General features: G+C 37.4%; 2 protein-coding genes across 7 annotated transcripts; one reads left to right on the forward strand and one right to left on the reverse strand.

The window, feature by feature from the left end:
* Nucleotides 1–827: 827 nt before the first annotated feature.
* Nucleotides 828–9,018, reverse strand: LOC136849799 (uncharacterized). The gene is made up of 3 exons (XM_067123225.1): nucleotides 8,867–9,018; nucleotides 6,835–6,974; nucleotides 828–3,012 (listed from the first exon to the last, which is right to left on the reverse strand). Exon 3 carries the CDS (start codon nucleotides 3,009–3,011, stop codon nucleotides 1,422–1,424), a length of 1,590 nt encoding a protein of 529 aa, XP_066979326.1. The 5' UTR covers nucleotide 3,012; nucleotides 6,835–6,974; nucleotides 8,867–9,018; the 3' UTR covers nucleotides 828–1,421.
* Nucleotides 9,019–10,737: 1,719 nt separating this feature from the next.
* Nucleotides 10,738–19,346, forward strand: LOC136849800 (luciferin 4-monooxygenase-like). Of its 6 annotated transcripts, none has more exons than XM_067123228.1 (12): nucleotides 10,750–10,799; nucleotides 12,019–12,055; nucleotides 12,310–12,470; nucleotides 12,805–13,012; nucleotides 13,874–14,076; nucleotides 14,473–14,594; nucleotides 15,477–15,660; nucleotides 16,320–16,466; nucleotides 16,875–17,000; nucleotides 17,483–17,710; nucleotides 18,190–18,355; nucleotides 18,846–19,346. In XM_067123228.1, exons 3-12 carry the CDS (start codon nucleotides 12,339–12,341, stop codon nucleotides 18,974–18,976), a joined length of 1,647 nt encoding a protein of 548 aa, XP_066979329.1. In that variant the 5' UTR covers nucleotides 10,750–10,799; nucleotides 12,019–12,055; nucleotides 12,310–12,338; the 3' UTR covers nucleotides 18,977–19,346. The 6 variants fall into 6 exon arrangements, with proteins under 6 accessions (XP_066979331.1, XP_066979329.1, XP_066979328.1 ...); XM_067123227.1 differs by having other exon boundaries at nucleotides 10,768–10,799; nucleotides 12,022–12,055; XM_067123229.1 differs by having other exon boundaries at nucleotides 10,789–10,865; nucleotides 12,022–12,055.
* The last annotated feature ends 2 nt before the right edge of the window (nucleotides 19,347–19,348 follow it).

Consider the following 19,348-nt stretch of genomic DNA (forward strand, 5'->3'; position numbering starts at 1 on the left):
CATACCCTTGGCTCGGCTCTCCCAAGCGCTGGCACATCCTGTCTATTCAGGTGCGGCTATCTAACTATAGCTGGTCTGGGGCTGTTAGAAAGCATCGGGGACACTAAACTAAACTATACTACAACTACTAGTCTAAGACTACAGGATTAGTAAAGCTGGATTAGCTGGCACTGAACCCCATGCTGAGTTACAGCAGTGATGTCACCAGTGTGCCCTGGTTTGTGTGCAGACATACACACTTTTACATTTATTAATTTTCCTTCAAAATTGATGAGTTATTCGAAAGAGATGGCCTCATTAGGATCTAAAACCACAGAAACCAAGATCCATGCTTAAAACGATAATTGTTGAACGGGCATTATTTCTCATTATAATTATTGTTTCTATTTTTCTGGCAGCCATATAGCCCCCATATTTAAAGGTAAACTGTACTGGGAAGCTACAGAAACATAATATTCACAAGAAATAGTATGGAAGAGCTTTACCATATTGCAGAAGCAAATACATGCCATTCTAGTGAAAAATTAGCCAAAATCTGTCGATACTGGCCGCCATCTGGAATTTGGCCGCCATATTAAATTTTTTGCGTGGCCAGCGCCCCTTCTGATAGAGGGAACTTTAAAGAGCACTTGTGCAAAATTTCATGCTTGTTTCACTATCTGAACGATTCTTATGAAATATGCAACTATCTGCTGCACTATCTTACCAATTAATGAGACATTGTATATTTATTTCCCTAAAATAACCACAAACAGATATTTTCCAGTAAGAATGGGCGTACTGTTTGAATATAAAATATGCATTATGAGTTCAGGTCAAGCAATAAATTTATGAAAATGAATATGACCTTTATTCACTTCAACTTCTCAACCCATATGGCAAATAAAAAAAATTAAATCCTGTGGCTACAACAAAATGAGAGTACTGTAAATAATGGCATAATATGTGGCACTTGATAGATTCGTAATTATTTTGTGCAAACCTTCAGTGCACGGTCGATAATATCTTGAATGACAAAAACTGAGTTTTTCAAAAGGGACAAATGTTTTGGTTCAAAATACATCATGGGGATCCTTCGACTAAAGAAACCACTTTGTGTGCTCAAGTGGATGTCTGTAAACCTACGTTAGTACTTGTGTCACCAAATCAGTAAATAAATAAAACCCCAATATTTCCATAAGTTCTTCATGTTAGGGAATGAAGAAACTAAAACTACATTACTCACTGGAATGTGCATGAAAACAAAAAGAGAGGAAAGACGACACAGAATCTCGAATGAAAAAACACTCGAACGAAAGACAAAGAAGAGAGAGAGAGAGAGAGAGAGAGAGAGAGAGAGAGAGAGAGAGAGAGAGAGAGAGAACTATTACAAAAATGAAATCCTGGACCAGTATTTAAGAAGAAACAATTAGTGCAGTATTTTACTCCCTCCTGAAGTTACACAGAGTGAACACCTGAATAAAACTACCAATATAAATTTCCACTACGCACAGAACGTTATAAAAGAACATGATTAAGCAAAGGAAAATCAATATGCTCAGAATCCACTTTAATATCAGTTCCACACCCCTGGACGTGAGTGGGTTTTCTACCAGGATGATGGACGATGCAAGGGCCATGTCTCCTTTCCAGCAGGTGTATTTCCCACTACTGTCATTGGGATAGGCTCTGTGAAGCGTCACTCTGCTTTTCGTCACAGACAGATTTGTGGACGTGCGCAAGATCGCGCCATCCTTCGACCAGGTCAAGCTGTCGAAATCTCTCTTTCCGTAACACGAGATTTTGAAAGCCGAGAATCTGAAAGTCTTCCTCTCTCTGACGTAGAATACTCTCTCATCGTAATCCCTCTGTATCAGTGATCCCAGTGGGCAGTTCTTCTCGAAGATGTAAGTTTGGTGGAAGAGCTCGGAGGGAAAGGTGCTCGGCATAAGATCAGGGACGAACGGAATTTCCTTTCCCGAGAACATCTGCAGAGTGGAAACCTCAGAATAATTCGCTGAGATTTTAGGAGAGTGCTTTGAATCAATCGACATGAAGGGAAATACTTGTATGGCTTGTCTAGGCAGTGTCAAGTGCTCGTGCATTTGATTCTTGGTAAAGAAATTAATGAAATTCCTGTATGCACGTTGCCACCACCTCCCGGAAAACACTTTATCTGTCCACCACCTAGCGTTCAAGATATTGCTGTCATCTACAAGAGTTTCTTCGTATGTCCGGAGGTTACAGCTGCCTGACCGCACTTTGTAAAATATTGTTATTCCCCAGTCTGCATAACGAGTAGTGGCATTGGGTGTGGGTATCTCGTTGCTTTCAACCGAGCTGAAATTGATGTTGTTATGTTCCACGGTATAAACCCAGAATTCACGGATGACAGTACCATCATACTTGCAATAGTATTTCCCAGAATGTTTCACGCTCAGGTCTTTCAGTATCAGAGTGGTTTTTCCGAAATAAAGGACAGCGTTTTGCATCTCCTCTACTCTTGTTGCGTTTGCGAGACTGAGCGAGGTATTGGAGATGTACTTGTTAAAGAAGTACCATTCAGGCCCTGGAGGTCCGTCGGGTCTTTTGCAGAACGGCTCACACACAAGCTTCAGTTCCGGCTGTCCACGGTAGGCTACCAAAAGCTCTCTCGGTATTTCGGTGCCATGGCTGGCGTTTGATAGGCAGCGCTCGTACTCCTCCAAGCCGGAGGCGAAGGCACTGTAGAGGGGAGTGTAAAGGCGCCCTTCTTTCAAGACAATCGCCCGCAGCTCGGATTCCTCCGCTGACGTCTGTTCTTCGACCTCCTCTCCCTCTGGTTTCTCTTCTTTCTTCTCCTCTACTGTCCCTTCTTTCTCCTCTACTTTCTCTTCTTTCTTCTCTTCTGCCAGTGGAGGACGATTTTTGCGAGTCTTTTCCAGATATCTGGATATAGATGAACGAAATCTGTTTGTGTACAGAATCTCGGTTGTTTCTTCTTGAGAAAAAACACAAACTGCGGCTGCAACTAGGATCAGCAGGAGCTTCATTCTGAAATATTCCGCTCTGTATGAACATTTATAGCATACACAGACACTGGCAAACACATACACCTTATATATGTATATATATATATATATATATATATATATATATATATATATATATATATATATATATATATATATGATATATATATATATATATATATATATATATATATATATATATATATATATATATATATATATATATATATATATATATATATATATATATATGATGTTTTGTCAATGAGTCAATGGTGACATTTTATACTTATAAGTCCCATATATCAATTAATACTGGATTTCCTTTTTACCAAGAGAATAGTTTCTCCCAAAGGAAATTTATATATATGATAAAAGCAGTTACCCTGGCTAGGATTTGAACCTATGCTTTTGGGTTTGATAAGGAGACGAAAGTCACTTATACACACTCATTCATATATATATATATATATATATATATATATATATATATATATATATATATATATATATATATATTATATTATACATAGGAGAAAAATGCGAATGGACAGATGCTAGCTGGTGAGAATGCAGCACTGGGTCAAGGTGGTGAGCATTTGAAGAACTGTTGAATTTGGAAGATGGAAAAGACGCACAGCTGAATGATGGAAGGAGATATGATAAGTTCAGAATGTTTATGGGAGTTATCACTGAACATGTAAGGATGGCAATTAAGAGGCTGAAAAATGGGAGGACACCAAGAACTGATGGGATAACAAGTGAGATATTGGTTGACCAGGCTGTGTAAGGTATGTCTGGGCGAGTGAAAACTTCCAAAGCGTGGATAAGAGGAATAACTGTACTTTTGAATAAAGGTAAAGGCAACAGAGGAAACTGTAAGAATGATCAGGGAATAGCCTTGCTTACTAAACCAGGAAAGCTATAAGGTATGGTTTTAACAGAGAAGGTAAGTCAGAGGACTGCAGGTTTGATAAGGGAACAACAGGAAGAGGGTGTGTGTGTGTGGAGCAAGTGTTTGCATGTAACAGTTAAGTGAGAAGGTTGAAAGTGAAGCGAAAAATCTGCAAGGGGCATACATGGACCTAGAGAACGGTTATATTAGAATTGTCAGTGAGGAAATGTGGAGGTGTTAAGGTTGCATGGTACAGAAGGTAAATTGTTTAAAGTGATAGAAAGATTTTATCTTGGAAGCGAATAAGTGTTAGAGTTGTAATGGCGACAGTGGCCAATGTGGTATAAAAAAAAAATGGGTCTTAGACAAGGGTGAGTTATGTCTCCTTGGTTGTTTAATACCTTTATGATGGAGGGATAAGAGAAATCTGAGAAGGGACATCAGATGCTGGAGGGATAAGCAGATCGGTCTTGAATGCAGCATGGAATGGCTGATGTTTACAAACAATACAGTACTGATTGAGGATAGTAAAGAAAAACTGCAGAAACTATTATAAGAGTTTGAAAGTGTTTGCCAGAGGAGAAAGTTGGGTGTAAAGATGAATGGAAGTAAGAATTTGATGGTAAATGTGAAAGAAGAAGATAGGAAAAGTGAATGTAGGATGGACAGTGAAAGATTGGAAGCAGCAGATTCTTATGCGTATTTGGGAGTCAGGATTTTGGATGTAAAAGATGAGTTACAGGGAAGGTGAAGCAAGAAAGGTAGCAGGATTTGTATGAAGGAATAGAGGAAATCAGGAGTATCTGTGGAAGCCAAGGTTGGAATATATGACATGCTGTTGAATCAACTCTGCAAATGAAAGAAAAACAGTGGAAGCTATCGCGACAGATGGTTCATGCAGCATTTGTGCCATAAGAACTGAAATGGTGAGAAATGTAGAGACAACCATATGTGGCAAAACGGTTAGCACTGCTGAAAAAAAGAACCAGAGCTTAGTCATGTAAGAACTATGGATGATGGTAGGCTCAGGATAATAGTATACAATTCATAGGTGTTTGGAGGGAAGAGAAGAGGGCCTGGGAGGAGATGGATAGATAAGTGCAAGACACAAGTGAATGGTACAGCATTTACAGGGGGATTTGAAATAATGCTGATGAGCTTTCTGTTAAAGTGTATGAAATAGCTATTGTGGAAATTTTCTGCTAAAAAAGGATTATTTTCCCTTCTTCTTGTCTTATTATCCTTTTTATATTTGAGAGCCATTCCTACCATAGGAAACAGATGACAATGACTTATCCAGTCATCCATCAGAAAGGATATCAGTTAATTTCAACACTACTGTATATATTCCTGTAGAATTCAGGTTCTGCACTTAGAACAAAAATCACCCATGTCTACCATAACAGGTAAGTGATGAGTTTGTAATATAGCCACAAATACCTCTTAACATCATCTTCACTTTACCCCGGAAGTAATTACACCCGTGATAACTACATCTGTCTTGGCCAGGACCTAAGCTATATCCAAGAAAAACAGAAACAATGACAGAATTTGCACGAAGGGATGAAATATCCCTAGATCTGGACATGATAAATGAAGCTGAGCTTTTCCAACATCTGAGAACAATGATACGTAATACAACGTCTCTAAAGCTGGAATTTAGTTTAAGACTATGAAAAAGCAAACGCTGGCTGAATAGGATTGTTAAAAAAATGGACTAAAAGGTCTGCATTGCTGTACGGACGAGACTCGTGGTATGGTAATGTGATTATATCCAGCCAAATGGCAGATTAGAGTGAGAAATGACATGACGGAAGTAAAATTTGTAGATTCAGGTAACGCCAAAGGGAAGATGGAGATGACTTGGTCATGTCCTTCGCACAGTATGTTACAGTGTAAACTACGCTCCTGTGGGCACTAAAGAGTTGGAAGACGCAACCTTAGTTCGATGAGAACTGTGAGACGGGAACCTGGGTATGAGCTGAGATGTGTGGAAGTGAAAGTACAGCAAAGACAAAAGTATCAGAATTTCACAGCAGCCCTTTGCGTGTCACGGCGTTGGAGGCGATGACGATGATGTTAAAAAAAAAAAAAAAATATATATATATATATATAATTATAATTATATATATATATATATATATATATATATATATATATATATATATATATATATATATATACATATACTATATATATATGTGTGTGTGTGCGTGTGTGAATAGCATTAAAAATTATTAAGTGATGAAAACATATTTATACATATATAAATATATATGTATATATATACATATATATATATATATATATATATATATATATATATACATATACCGTACTTATGTATATATATAATTTTATATATTTACATATACATGTATATACACGTATATGTATATATATAATTTAAACATTATCTAAATTTTCCAAACGAAATACAATTATAAAACGATCCATCAATTAGTCAGTTTTCTGCAGAATTTAAATTACGCATTCGAAATTCTCCTCTTCCCCCTCACGCATTAGCCCCACAATAAAGGCTTTGCTTTGAACTTGTCTGTGACAAGCCAGGTGGGAATTACAGTATTACCATCACTAATATTACGACGTGATTTCTGCTATTCGGCATTAAATTTGGTCTAATCAATTGCTGTAATCTTGTCAATCACATATATATATATATATATATATGTATATATATATATATATATATATATATATATATATATATATATATATATATATATATGTGTGCACATATTTATATGTATGTGTATATAATATATATATTTATACACACATACATGTTTGTATGTATGTATGTGATATACCTGTTACACTGCATACGTTTTGTTGTTATATATCACACATTATGACATTTGCCGTTCATCAAGATGTGAGGGTGTATATGGAATCCAACCACATTCAGATTTTAAGACTGGAACTCACCTGCGGCAAGATGGAGTTAATCTTGTCCCTCAATGGTAAATTAACGCTTCTATCCCATTTAGCTCTTTAATGCTACGCCACCTATACCGATTTGAAATGTAACGCCGGAGAAATATCGCCAGTGACTTTTCCAGGGGTATCTGAAACAAAATAATGTTCTTATGTAGAGTTTCATAGATTTTATCAAAAGGTTTATCGCCTTATCAACTAACCTACTGACTTACAAGACAATTTGGACGGATTTCTTTATGAATTCTAAGTTGCGGATGGGCTTCTCTTTTTTTTTTTTCTAGGTTCAGAAAGCAATTTTTACTAAACTTTTCATATCACTGCAACCTCTTGATCTCCGGAATATTTCACGTTTATTATGAATCTTGTAAATAAAACACGGTTGCATCATACATACAAGCCTAACTGCCTTCTCAGTGGGATTACGCATTGCTTCTCTCCAGAAATTAGAATTCGTTAAATTATGAATTGCATCTGAATTTACATAAACAATATAAACCGTCTTATTTTAATATAAGCAGATTTAAATTCTGGCATCACTGATGCATCATTTTAATGCTCAAGCAGTTGTCCTACAATTTTCAACTCAAGCAGATCTTCAAGAACATTGGTTTGGCTGCATTACGCCTCGTCCCATTACCACAAACTGATGAATTAAACTGAATATAGAATTTAGGCCAAAGGCCAAGCACTGGGACCTGTGTGGTCATTCAGCGCTGAAACGGAAATTGACAGTAAGAGTTTTGAAAGGTGTAACAGGAGGAAAACCTCGCAGTTGCACTATGAATTGTTAGGAGAGGGTGGAAAGTAAGATGGAAGAGAGTATGAAAGGAGTACAGTAAAAGGAACGAAAGGGGGTACAGTTAGAGGCCGAAGGGCAGATGTAAAGAACCTTAACTAATGCCTATAGTGCACCGCATGAGGTGCACTGACGGCACTATACCCCACTAGGGGGCGTGCTGATGAAGCAGTGCATACACAGGATACACAAGGCAAGGTTAAAAAATTTCTTCCTCTGCCATTAGTTCATAGTATTCATCCCAGAAAAGTTAAAGCCCTCTCCCGCTTTGCCCAAATAAAAAAAATAACCAAGGTACGATGATGAAGTAGAAAATGTGGAATCTCGAGGACGGGGACTTCTGAATTCTCTGGAGGAAGTGGTGGCTGAAAATTTTGGTTGAGCCTAAATCATTTTAGCCGTTAGTGTGCCAAGGATGATTAACCTTTGTTCTTATCAAACATGGCGTTATCCGAACTGACACTCCTAATCTGGCATATTCCCATAATAACAGTTGCTTTACTTTCCTAGGCTAGGCTGACCCAAAATAGGCCTAGTCTTAGCGTATGTGACAGACTTTTCACAAGATGGGCATGGTACTGTATTTCAATAAATCACATATTCAATTTTCTGTCTTGAATTCAATTTCCTGGTTACAATTTCAGTTAACCTTTTTGAGCCTACACAGAAACATAACGAAAATACCTAGGCCTATGTACACGTTAGGAGAAAATTCCAAGTTACATTGTAACACTGGGTTAGACACCCCTCATACCAACAGGCATTAGGCTTTATGAAATGCATTTAGGACCCCTGGGGAGCCATCACACTTAAGGTGAGTTCATGGTTGGATGGATAATGGATGGTAGCCTATGGTAGCCTATATGGAGCCGAAACCTGTTACAAATGACGGAAACCACAAATGCCATGTAGCCTAGCCTGGTTGATAGATGGCGGAAATGATAGCTTTGGATATCATAATATGACACCGTTAATAAAATCTAAATGTAAAACTCAAAAGCTGATTGTCTCCGTTAATATCATCTTTATCCCCTTGAATATACGCTGTATATTAAACCTGAGATCTTGGTTTAGCCTAGAGCTTTACCGAGTAAGCGTTCAACCCGACCCTAGAACTGCACAAATAGTGATGCAATTTGACATGTTTAATCTAGCTCACTCGAATTTTTTGTCAAAATGGGAAACATATACTACTTTGTGATATAACGTTTTACTTAAACTTACCGAATCATGCTGGAAAAATCATGAACTTTCGTCTAGTAGGTCCTCACGTCAGGAGTAGCAGACGATGACCGAGTCGGGCCACCAGACTCCGAGTGTCTACTTGTAACTGAGTCCGATGTAGAAGAGTTGCCAGGATATTGGCCATATTATATCGCACCCTATATCTACACAGAGTTCTGAAAAGCCCAAAACTTCCGAGTTAAAGTACCTTCACGAACTATATGGACACTTCAATAACCAGGTTCTGAATGTAATTCTTATTTTTAGATAACTGATACGTATAGCCTAATTGTTATCAAATCAAATGTAATGTCATGGACAGCCCAGTCTACTTTCTGACGAAGTGTAATGTCATGATGGTCAACTTCATAGACAGGGAATCAACATTATTACCAAATAATGAGCACAGTATACAGTGAAAATATGGCAAACTGGACATTTACCTCATCATCCAAATAAAAAAGTTAAGCTTGTGTTAACTTTGTCCAATTCTGTTCTCCCCTACTCTGAAATTCTGAACAAGAAAATTGTTTACATATTTTCAGCAATAATTTATTACCTGCAATATGATAATTTTTACTCATGGTTCACATTCAGAATCATCATACTATTTACACAATGATGGAGGAGAAGAATATCAATGATAAATAGCGCATAAATCTTTTTAAATCATCACTTTATAGCATACGTGGATAGAGGATATAGATTCATATTGATACAAAGAATATAACATACAGTGCATGAAGCAAATGATTCGGAAAGATCGAATCTCGAAACGAGAGAATGAAAGGACATTTAAGTAATAGTGTTTAAGATCACACATTTCTTGATTATGAAGTGATAAGTACCTCTCATCTATTCCTTTAGCAAAATAATTGCAGTTTTAATTATTATTATCTTTAGTGTTTTGTTAGTTTTTTTTTATAGAAATGTGAGAAGAAAATCGCATGAATACAAATTAGCATGTAATTTAAAAAGTAACCAAACTCGAAAGAACTTAATATAAAGAAAGAAAGTGAAATACGGGGCAATTGCGGAGAGCAATACACCCCTTTTATTTTTGCTGTTCATGTAACTCTGCACCCACCTTAGGTTGTGAGAGATATTAATCGTCAGTTACAGGGGAAAACATACTATAAACGCTAACAGTGATATAGTTTTTCCTTATCTTAAACCCTGCTTATAAATATCTTGTCTGGTCAGATGCTGCTTATAATTCCTTATCTAGTCAGATGCCGCTTATATTCCCCTATCTAGAAAAATATCTATTTCATGTTATTTTTCCACTTGTGTTTTTTACTACACAATATCTAAACCATTTTTGCCAAATGCCGTTAAACTGATGTCTTTTGCTAACAGACTCAGTATGCATTTTTCTCGTTAAACATACTTAGCCTTATCCATTATTCTCCACCCATTTGGAAGAATAACCGAAAATTTAGCCTTCCCTCCCTTTTTAATATAATATAGTACTTATGTCTAGGGTTATGCACTATTATATCAGACTGCTTCTCTAGCTCTCTCTCTCTCTCTCTTAAGAACATGATCATGAATGATAATAAAATGCCGTCCCCAAGATAAAGTTAACGCACTATTGGTCATAGGTCTCGAGATGGCGCATAGTCATTATCAGCAGATACCGTCGCAGCTGTTCGATCTTGCTTGTTTTGGCTTCAACTTAGCTCATGTAATTGACATTTTGATATCTATGGTTAGAAAAGATTCTTTACTACTTTTCAAGTTTATATTAAAGTAAATGTAAGAGTTTAGTGATAATGAAATCATGTTACACCGTGTAATTGATAACCCGAAAGATAGGCAAGTCTGAAGCACTCGAAAATAACAAGGTGACCGTAACGGCTACTCAGGCCAATGTCACATATGAGTCTATTTCAAAGGCCACTTCTCTATTGTCTCTTGTTGGGTGTAAGGTGTAAGTGCTGTGTGGAAATGTGATGGTCGTGCTCATAGAAATTGAAATATGAGAGAATCGTGCATAGTGAGGTGTTTTAAAGTTTCATGATATGTAACGAATCTTAATCAACAAAACATTTTACTATCGTTCACTTAATCAGCTACAAAAGCTGGAGTGATAAAATGGACTCTTCCTAATGTTAAATTGAAGGCAGGAAGTATTTGCCAAACCTAAACAGACAGAACTGAAACAAAGTGATTTGTTGAAGAATACCTTACTGATATGGAAGATAACAGAATTTGCACGAAAACAATACAGCAGTCCCTTGCTTTTGTCTTAAAGCTTGGCACATAAAAGATTGTGCAGACGCTTGTTACTTAATAAAAAAAAAAACCGAAATATGAACAAAACCTGTTGTAGTTGTTTTAGATTTAGCCAGTCTTTTGCTGACACGTAACAAATCCTATATCTCATACTATACACATGTTTTCATGTTGGGGGGGGAGGGGAAATTACGGCAATATTATGATATATCAACAGTTATTCATATTGTTGTTCCAAAGTGAAAATGTTTTGGCTAGGGAATTAAAAAAGAAGGTAATTTCCGTGTGCAAGGACCCTGCCAGAGATTACTTAGGACACAATTCAGTTACATTTAATGAAATGAATGAATGGTAGGCAATGAATGCTAAAAATGGCTTACGAAAGTCATTGTTATCAATAGGTCTATCTATTACTGGCCTCTTCCTAACTTCCCATTACCGACTGTTTACTCATTTCTGTTATGAAGGTAGCTTCCACCTTTGCCAAACACTCAACACATCAGAGCTAAAATCGCATGCTTGAATATTTTCTCCACAATGCCATTTGGCTAAGTGGCTTCGTGCCTTGCAGTTAATTCTTTGCATCTCGCACCGTTCGCCTCACGGGGCGGCCTCACCTTGGGTGGACTAATGTGCAGCCCACCATCTTTTGGTCTATTATAGCTTCTGTTTTATCACCTGTATTTTCCAATTAGCATTTTATCCGCATGAATAATGGGTATACAACAAAATGTCTGTTTCAATATATATGTAGAATAAACGCTAATCAGAACAACTGGTTGCTGTTTATTCTCCCAGTCGACTGAAACTATTGTAAAGCCTTTGCAAATTGATATGGCTAATCTATCTGTCTAATTTGAACATCTTTAATAAATGTATTTCCCGTCACAACCGGCTACAAAACCTCATAAAAGTAGTGGATCACAAAATACTAAAGACCAGCGTTTCCAGGTAAGTTTTTGCATTTAGACTAATCCTTTGCTATAAGAAACGATGGTGCAATTGACATTACTTGGTGATATTCCTAGGTAAAGACGTTATCAAAATGACTTAAGTGTTTTGTTATCTCGACAAATCTCCAATACTTTGCGCATCTGCTTGTAAGTGGACTGATCTCTTAATTCTTGATGTTATTGCGCTGTGAAGTGTTATGATTTTTCTTCAAAGCAGAATAATTTTGATTCCATTTGTGTGTTCATTCTCAGGAGAAGACGACAGACAGATCGAGAACGAGATGACGAAGGGACGGGGTGGTCGTATCGTTACCTGGCAAGGGGAGGGTCCTATCCCCGAAATTCCGAACGTCAATTACGCATCTCATATGCTCTCAAAAATAACTGAGCACAACGGAAGTTCCAAGGCTTTGGTTAGTGTTGAATTGTTATCACTTTCATATTGGGTTACGAGAAAAATAGACAGGTCTATTTCTTAACCGTTCAACTTCTTTAGCTTAGTTGTGAACTTTTCTTAGCTCTTCATCATTTATAAGAATATTCCTGTTCAAACTACAGTAGGAAAGTAATAAAACAAATAATAAATATCGATAAAATTAAGAAAAATCTTAAGTCTATTTCTTAACCGTTCAACTTCTTTAGCTTAAGTTTTGCTCCATTTTTTTCCTCTTCATTTGAAAGATATTCCTGTTCAAACTACCGTATGAAAGTAGTAATTTCAAATAAAACTACCATTAACAATCCCAGGCAGACGCAATAACGAGCAACTTCTACACCTACGAGGATCTACTGCGCATCATACCTGCCATGCGCAATGGCCTGGCTGCCTCCGGAGTGCATCCAGGCGATAAGGTGATGCTGATAACGTACAACCACATCGATATGGTTCCCGTCGCTTTCTCCATCATGCTCTTGGGCGCTGTTTGCGTGCCCGTGAATCCTGGGACGACGAAAGGTAAGCTCTCGGGACTTTAAATCTTGGTCTCCTTTCCGTTACTCGCCGTGACAGAATTTCTGTTGGCACGGTCTAGAACAGAATTGCTGTTGGTACAGTCTACAACAGAATTCTATTGCCACGGTGTAGAACAATTCCTATTGGCACGGCCTAAAACAGATTTCCCATTGGCACGGTCTAGAACAAAATTCCTTTTGACACAGTCTAGAACAGAATTCTATTGGCACGATCTAGAACAATTCCTATTGGCACGGTCTAGAACAGATTTCCTATTGGCACGGTCATGAACAGAATTCCAATTGGCACAGTCTAGAATGCATTGCATTTTCAGGTCTTTAGAGAAATGATATTGAAAAACTGCAAAAAATTTTCATGTTCTCATAATCATTTAGGCATATTATTGGCATCAATTATCCTTAGCCTTCTAAATTTCAAATTTCTATATTCACTGCCTCTTCTACTGAAATTTACAGGAAGTAATATAACCCCCATATCTGCGTACGTCTATGTGTGGTAGAAGAAATCTCGAGAACGGATTAGCTGATTTCGATGAAATTTGGTGAAAATATTCACTGGGCGACGACCTCCAGGTGATTAGTTATTTTGTTTTGGTTAATACCGGGGGATTTAAGGATTTATCACCATGGAGACCCTCTTATTCATTGCAAGAAAGGGATTTTCACACCCAAACTTCCGGCGAAAGTTTTCGCGCGTCTCGGTGGAAGCCTGTGCTCTACAAATTAACTCTTCCATATTTCATAATTGTATTAAAAACAGACTTATTTTTACGTATTTGCAAACGAGCAAGATTTTCATTCGTTTTTGACGGATTCCGTATTTCCTTTCCTTTTCACCCAACAGAGGAACTGAAACACATCATCGGCATAAGCGAGGCGAAATGGGTCATAGCGCACGAGAGAGTTGCTCAAAAGGTGGACGATCTCTTCAAGGAAGTGTTTTCGCCGAACGCCCTCCGGAAACTGTGGGTCATTGGGGAGAAGACGTCGACGAGACCTCACGTCAGTGAGCTCATGACCTCCTCGGCACCTGAGCCTAAATATACGGTAGGTAGGAAGGTTTACGTGATGTTAAGAGTGTTTGTTTCACAGCACGAAGATAAAACCTTTCTATCGTAAGGACGAAGGTTATTTGTCTACTTATCTCTTTGGTTTATGTCAGTTTTCATTCTGATGAAATAAACGCATCAGATGAGTATATTTGTTTTACACTTATAAGTTGTAGTAAGCTCTAGACATCTAATATAAATACAATTATTATTATCAATATTTTACAGCAAACTTTAAGCACCTAAAAGCCTAAGCCTTTTACTGATGAGCAGTGAATTTAGAGAAGCCTAGAAAAATATTTTTTTACTAAGTAAACTTTAGGCATCTGATAAATACAGTTATTTTTCCTAGCAATTATCATTAACGAGAACTTTCAACTGATCATCACTTCAGGAAGGGGCATTCGACGCCGCTAAGACTGTTGCCCTGATGCCCCTGTCATCTGGCACCACGGGCATGCCGAAAGGCGTCATGCTTTCCCACCGTAACCTGGTATCTACCAGGGTGCAAGATAAGTAAGCCGACTTCTTATGCTTAATTATATTATTCCGCGAGAATTTATGACGAGGATTATTATTACGATTGTTCTACAGAATTCGAACAACTAAAGAACATCAATAATTCATCTAATAAACAGTACTATCCTAATTTGTTAACTAACTTGTAATTGTAGAACTCAAGAATTCCAAACGAATTCAAACACTACGTTTGCATGCACGTAATGTTTCAGAAATTGGTACACGATTAATTTTTTCCGAGCTAGAACTTATACGTAATGGTTTACAAAATTGATTTCCTGACGTATACATAAATTGGTTGATGTTTTTTATCATCAGGGACAGATTAGGAAAATCAGTATCTTTGCCCAGTTAATATAAAGAATATTATTCTAAAGCGGCATTTAGCCTCTCCACGATTTAGATCATAATTAGTAGACAATAATGAATGAGCTGGCGCTTTTCTGAGTTATGGATGGTGAAATAATGCTAAGAAGATGACAAAGAAATTAGGCACTTTGAAGATGCGCTGTCAGTTATAAAACTCTATATAATTTTGATCATGATGTAGTTAAAGGTACGGTGTCAAATCACACCGGAAAAAGTCATATGGGTCTGACCCATGCTTTTTGACTGTACCTCTTTCTTCACCATCCCATCCCAGCCCGAGAAGAACCCTAAAAGAGTTCAGAGGTCTGGTTAAACAAATCATTTATAACTAAATTATTCACCATCCCAACCTTTTTCCTTTCCTGACTTATTGCTTACATTAACCTTCTTCTCCTGCCAGACGATTCGCTGTGTTTTATCCTATTTACATTGTACCAAGTACTTAACTTAAAAGATTTGTTCATGAATCTGTCTTAACATTCTCTTTTGATATTCATCTTTCCCTCTTAGATTCATGGCGGATCAGACGCCATCGATAGGCCTAAACCTCTTCGAATCAAGTTTAATCTTCCTCCCGATGTACCATCTGATGGGCTTTAACTTAACCGTCATCACTCTCTTCACGGGAGGGAAAGCAGTCATCCTACCGAGATTTTCCCCCGAGCTGTTTTTTAGGGCAATCGAAGAGCATCAGGTAATGTTATGGCAATGAACCAAGTCTGGTAAAGTTCCTCCATTAACATCAAACATCAGGTAGGGTTCATATGCAAATGAACTCACATTTACGCTAAGCAACAGTCGGTTATGTAATTGTAATTATGAACTCTTATTTGTGCTGAACCGACTCCGGTATTGCGCACATAACGACTCACACCTACGCTTGGATAAATACGTTAATGCATTGCATCTACGAGCTCTCATTTGCAGTGAAACTCCTCCAATAGGCTTTGAACTCACTAAATGAACGCTAGGCAGTTTTGATATCAGACACTGATGTAATGATTACTTATTAGTAAACTTTATTTCCAACGAATGGTATTGTGTACATTCACACAGGCATTTCTAATTCCATCAGACATCACGTACTAAGGAAATATCTAAGGCAACGGCAGTCGCGTGGCATAAATTTACTTAAACCTTTGTTGGATTTCATGTTTGTAATTACTGTACTGTTCGTTACAAATGTACTGAATCATACTAAGCAGACTGTTGTGTATATATCAATTTATCTTGAACCTGCAGTCTTCAGTGACAAGAAAAATATTTAAAAGCGCAAAGCCTAATTCGGTTTTATGTCACCTTTTACAGCTACTGAAATTATAAGCGAAGATTAATATTTCTCTGATTTTTCAGGTGACTTTTGCACCTGTCGTCCCTTACGTCCTGAGGTTCCTCGAAAACACACCTCTTGTGGAAACCAGAGACCTGTCTTCCCTCCTGATGTTTGGGACAGCCTCGGAACCTGTCTCTGCGAGTACTTTGGAAAACGTAACCAAAAAGGTGACAGAAGAATAGTCTGAACTTTTTTTTCTGAAAGGCACTACTAATGATTATATTATACAGCCTTTTCTGTCAGTTATTCTATTGCTAAACCTGTCTGTTCTTTCCTCATACCTGCAAGTTCTCTGGAAAACGTAACCAAGAAGGTGGCAGAAGAAGAATAGTCTGAACTTCTTTTCTGAGAGGCACTACTAATGGTTATGGAATACAGCCTTTTCTGTCTATTACTCTACTGCTAAACCTGTCTATTCTTTCCTCATGTCTGCAAGTTCTCTGGAAAACGTAACCAAAAAGGTGACAGAAGAATAGCCTGAAATCTTATCTGAGAGGCACTATTAATGATTATGGAACACAGCCTTTTCTGTCTATTACTCTAGTAGACCTAAACGTATCTGTTCTTTCCTCCAGAGTGGACGGATAATTGTGCAGGGGTACGGATTAACGGAGACCAGTGGCTCAGGGTCCGGCGTCACTCCTGATCTGACCGAGAGGCCGTTGTGCATTGGCAGGTTCGGTCCTTTCTTCCAAGCAAAGGTAATGATGAGGACTTTGGATCTTTTAAATTAAGGATTACGTTGCATCCTTAATGCCGCTTGTTTATTGTTTTAGTCTTTCACTTTTGGTACTTCTACTCTATACTACTAACTTGCTTATCAAGTCAAAGGACTTTCTGGTTGGCTCCTAATTATTTTTGTTTATTTCTAATGATGATAATGTCAGATGATGCTCTTGGAAGTTTGGTCTCTTTTAACTGTAAGTCTAAAAGCTACTTAGCTTCAGAGTAAACCGTGTATTGATAATGTTTTCAAAGCTAGGTCTCCTCTTGCTATGAGTCTACAAGATAATTTATGTTTTAACAAATCGCGTCAACTATTATACATATATATATATATATATATATATATATATATATATATATATATATATATATATATATATATATATATATATATGTGTGTGTGTGTGTGTGTGTGTGTGTGTGTGTGTGTGTGAATTTTTTTTTTTTTTTTTGAAAGGTCATAGACCTTCAGACTGGCGAGACTTTGGGAGAAGGCCAAGAAGGAGAGCTGTGTCTCAAGGGACCTGCGATAATGGTGGGCTACGCCAACAATTCCCAAGCCACGGCCGAGACGATTGACCCGGAGGGATGGCTTCGCACGGGCGACGTTGTCTATTTCGATGATGAGGACATCTTTTATATTACAGGAAGGATCAAGGATCTAATCAAGGTCAAAGGATATCAGGTAAGGAAGGCCTATTTTTTCCATTTGATTGAAATTAACGGCTATTAGCCGTGACATGCAATGTGTATCTGTCTTAACGTATTATAGTATTCCATGTGTTAGATTTCCTTTTGATGTAAAATTGCACAGATTTGTTCCTTCAGCTATGGCTCACAAAATCGTTAAATAAGCAGCTCAGTGAGTTGCTGGAAATTATGTTGTGAGTTGAAAGTGCATAGACATACAAATAAATGCACTCACACACACACACACACACACACACACACATATATATATATATATATATATATATATATATATATATATATATATATATATATATATATATATATATATTGTATGTGTGCATGTGTGTGGAAGAGGAGAGAGAGAGAGAGAGAGAGAGAGAGAGACTGAAAAGTATGTAAACACATATGCTTTATTCCTTTAATTTATACATAACTCAACCCTATAATTCAGACTCATTTATATCTACCCAGGTTGCTCCAGCAGAACTGGAAAATATCATAAAGGAAATGGACGGCGTCGAAGAAGTTGCCGTTGCAGGGATTCCAGATAAGCGCTTTGGAGAAGTGCCCAGGGCATGGATAGTACCAATGAAAGGTGCCACCATCGATAAAGAGGCCGTCATCAAGAATGTTGCAGGTAACAGCAGGTGGAGGATATCGATAGTTACAATCTTAAATCAAAAGCACGTTGGTACTCCTTGTTTATGTAGACTTGTTACTAAGTTGCTGGGACATTTTGAAAGCTTCACCGTCCTCTTTGTAATATTTGATGGGCTCTCAGTCCTGTCTTGCGTCAGAAGCAATTCATATTCTTAGACTAGTTCCTAAGGTACTCAGATATTCGTAATGGTTTTTATTTGCTAAAAACTACAGGAGCAAACTTCTTTGGTATTTTAATTCTTAAGCATAGAGCTTTCATATAATTTGTTAAATTCCTCAGTTGCTCAGACATTTTGCAACTGACATCTTTGGTAACTAACTGGTTGACTTCATTCCAGTGTTGAGAATGTTAGAAGAGTGGTTTGGGAAAATAGGACTATCTTTTTTTCATTTTTATATTGCCGTTTTAGCCGTCGTATGATTAGATTGTAGGTGCCATTTTACATAAATATCTTATTTCTCATCAGCACAAGTGATGCCTTACAAGGTGCTGGCTGGAGGAGTGGAGGTAGTGGACTCGATTCCCAAAAATCACATCGGCAAAATCATGCGGAGACACCTGAGGAAATCTTACGAGGCCAGGCAGTCCAAGTTATGATTGAAGAAGATTAGATAGTTCAAGTTAAGTTTGTGTAAATTAACAGTTAGCGTTGGTTCTTCCATACAAAATAATGGATGCAATATTCATGTAGTGTTATTGTATCAATACTCTTTAGCACTAGAAACTCATTTCGGACATCATGGATAAAAGTTTTGCTTCCTTGAAAGCAATAATTAAAGTAAAACTAGTTCACTATAGGGCATGAGACTAGGCTTATTATCCTCTTTCATTATACATACCTTTCCCTTTCTGCCGCCTGAAGCCTTCCAAAGTTCTTTGTTCATAGTACTACCTTTAGTTTTCTGTCTTTGGTACTGAGTACCTAACGTTCCTTGGTTTTCCAAATAAAGATGGGGTTAATAATAAATC

The sequence above is a fragment of the Macrobrachium rosenbergii genome, chromosome 21 (genome assembly GCF_040412425.1).
Source record: "Macrobrachium rosenbergii isolate ZJJX-2024 chromosome 21, ASM4041242v1, whole genome shotgun sequence".
In the NCBI taxonomy this organism is placed as follows: domain Eukaryota; kingdom Metazoa; phylum Arthropoda; class Malacostraca; order Decapoda; family Palaemonidae; genus Macrobrachium; species Macrobrachium rosenbergii.

Bases quoted from the DNA above. Each gene is read 5' to 3' on its own strand.
- LOC136849799 (XM_067123225.1), bottom strand. From the start codon at position 3,011: ATGAAGCTCCTGCTGATCCTAGTTGCAGCCGCAGTTTGTGTTTTTTCT.
- LOC136849800 (XM_067123230.1), top strand. From the start codon at position 12,339: ATGACGAAGGGACGGGGTGGTCGTATCGTTACCTGGCAAGGGGAGGGT. The intron at 14,077-14,472 runs GTAGGTAGGAAG...TCATCACTTCAG, and splicing joins CACCTGAGCCTAAATATACG to GAAGGGGCATTCGACGCCGC. The intron at 17,711-18,189 runs GTAAGGAAGGCC...ATATCTACCCAG, and splicing joins TCAAGGTCAAAGGATATCAG to GTTGCTCCAGCAGAACTGGA.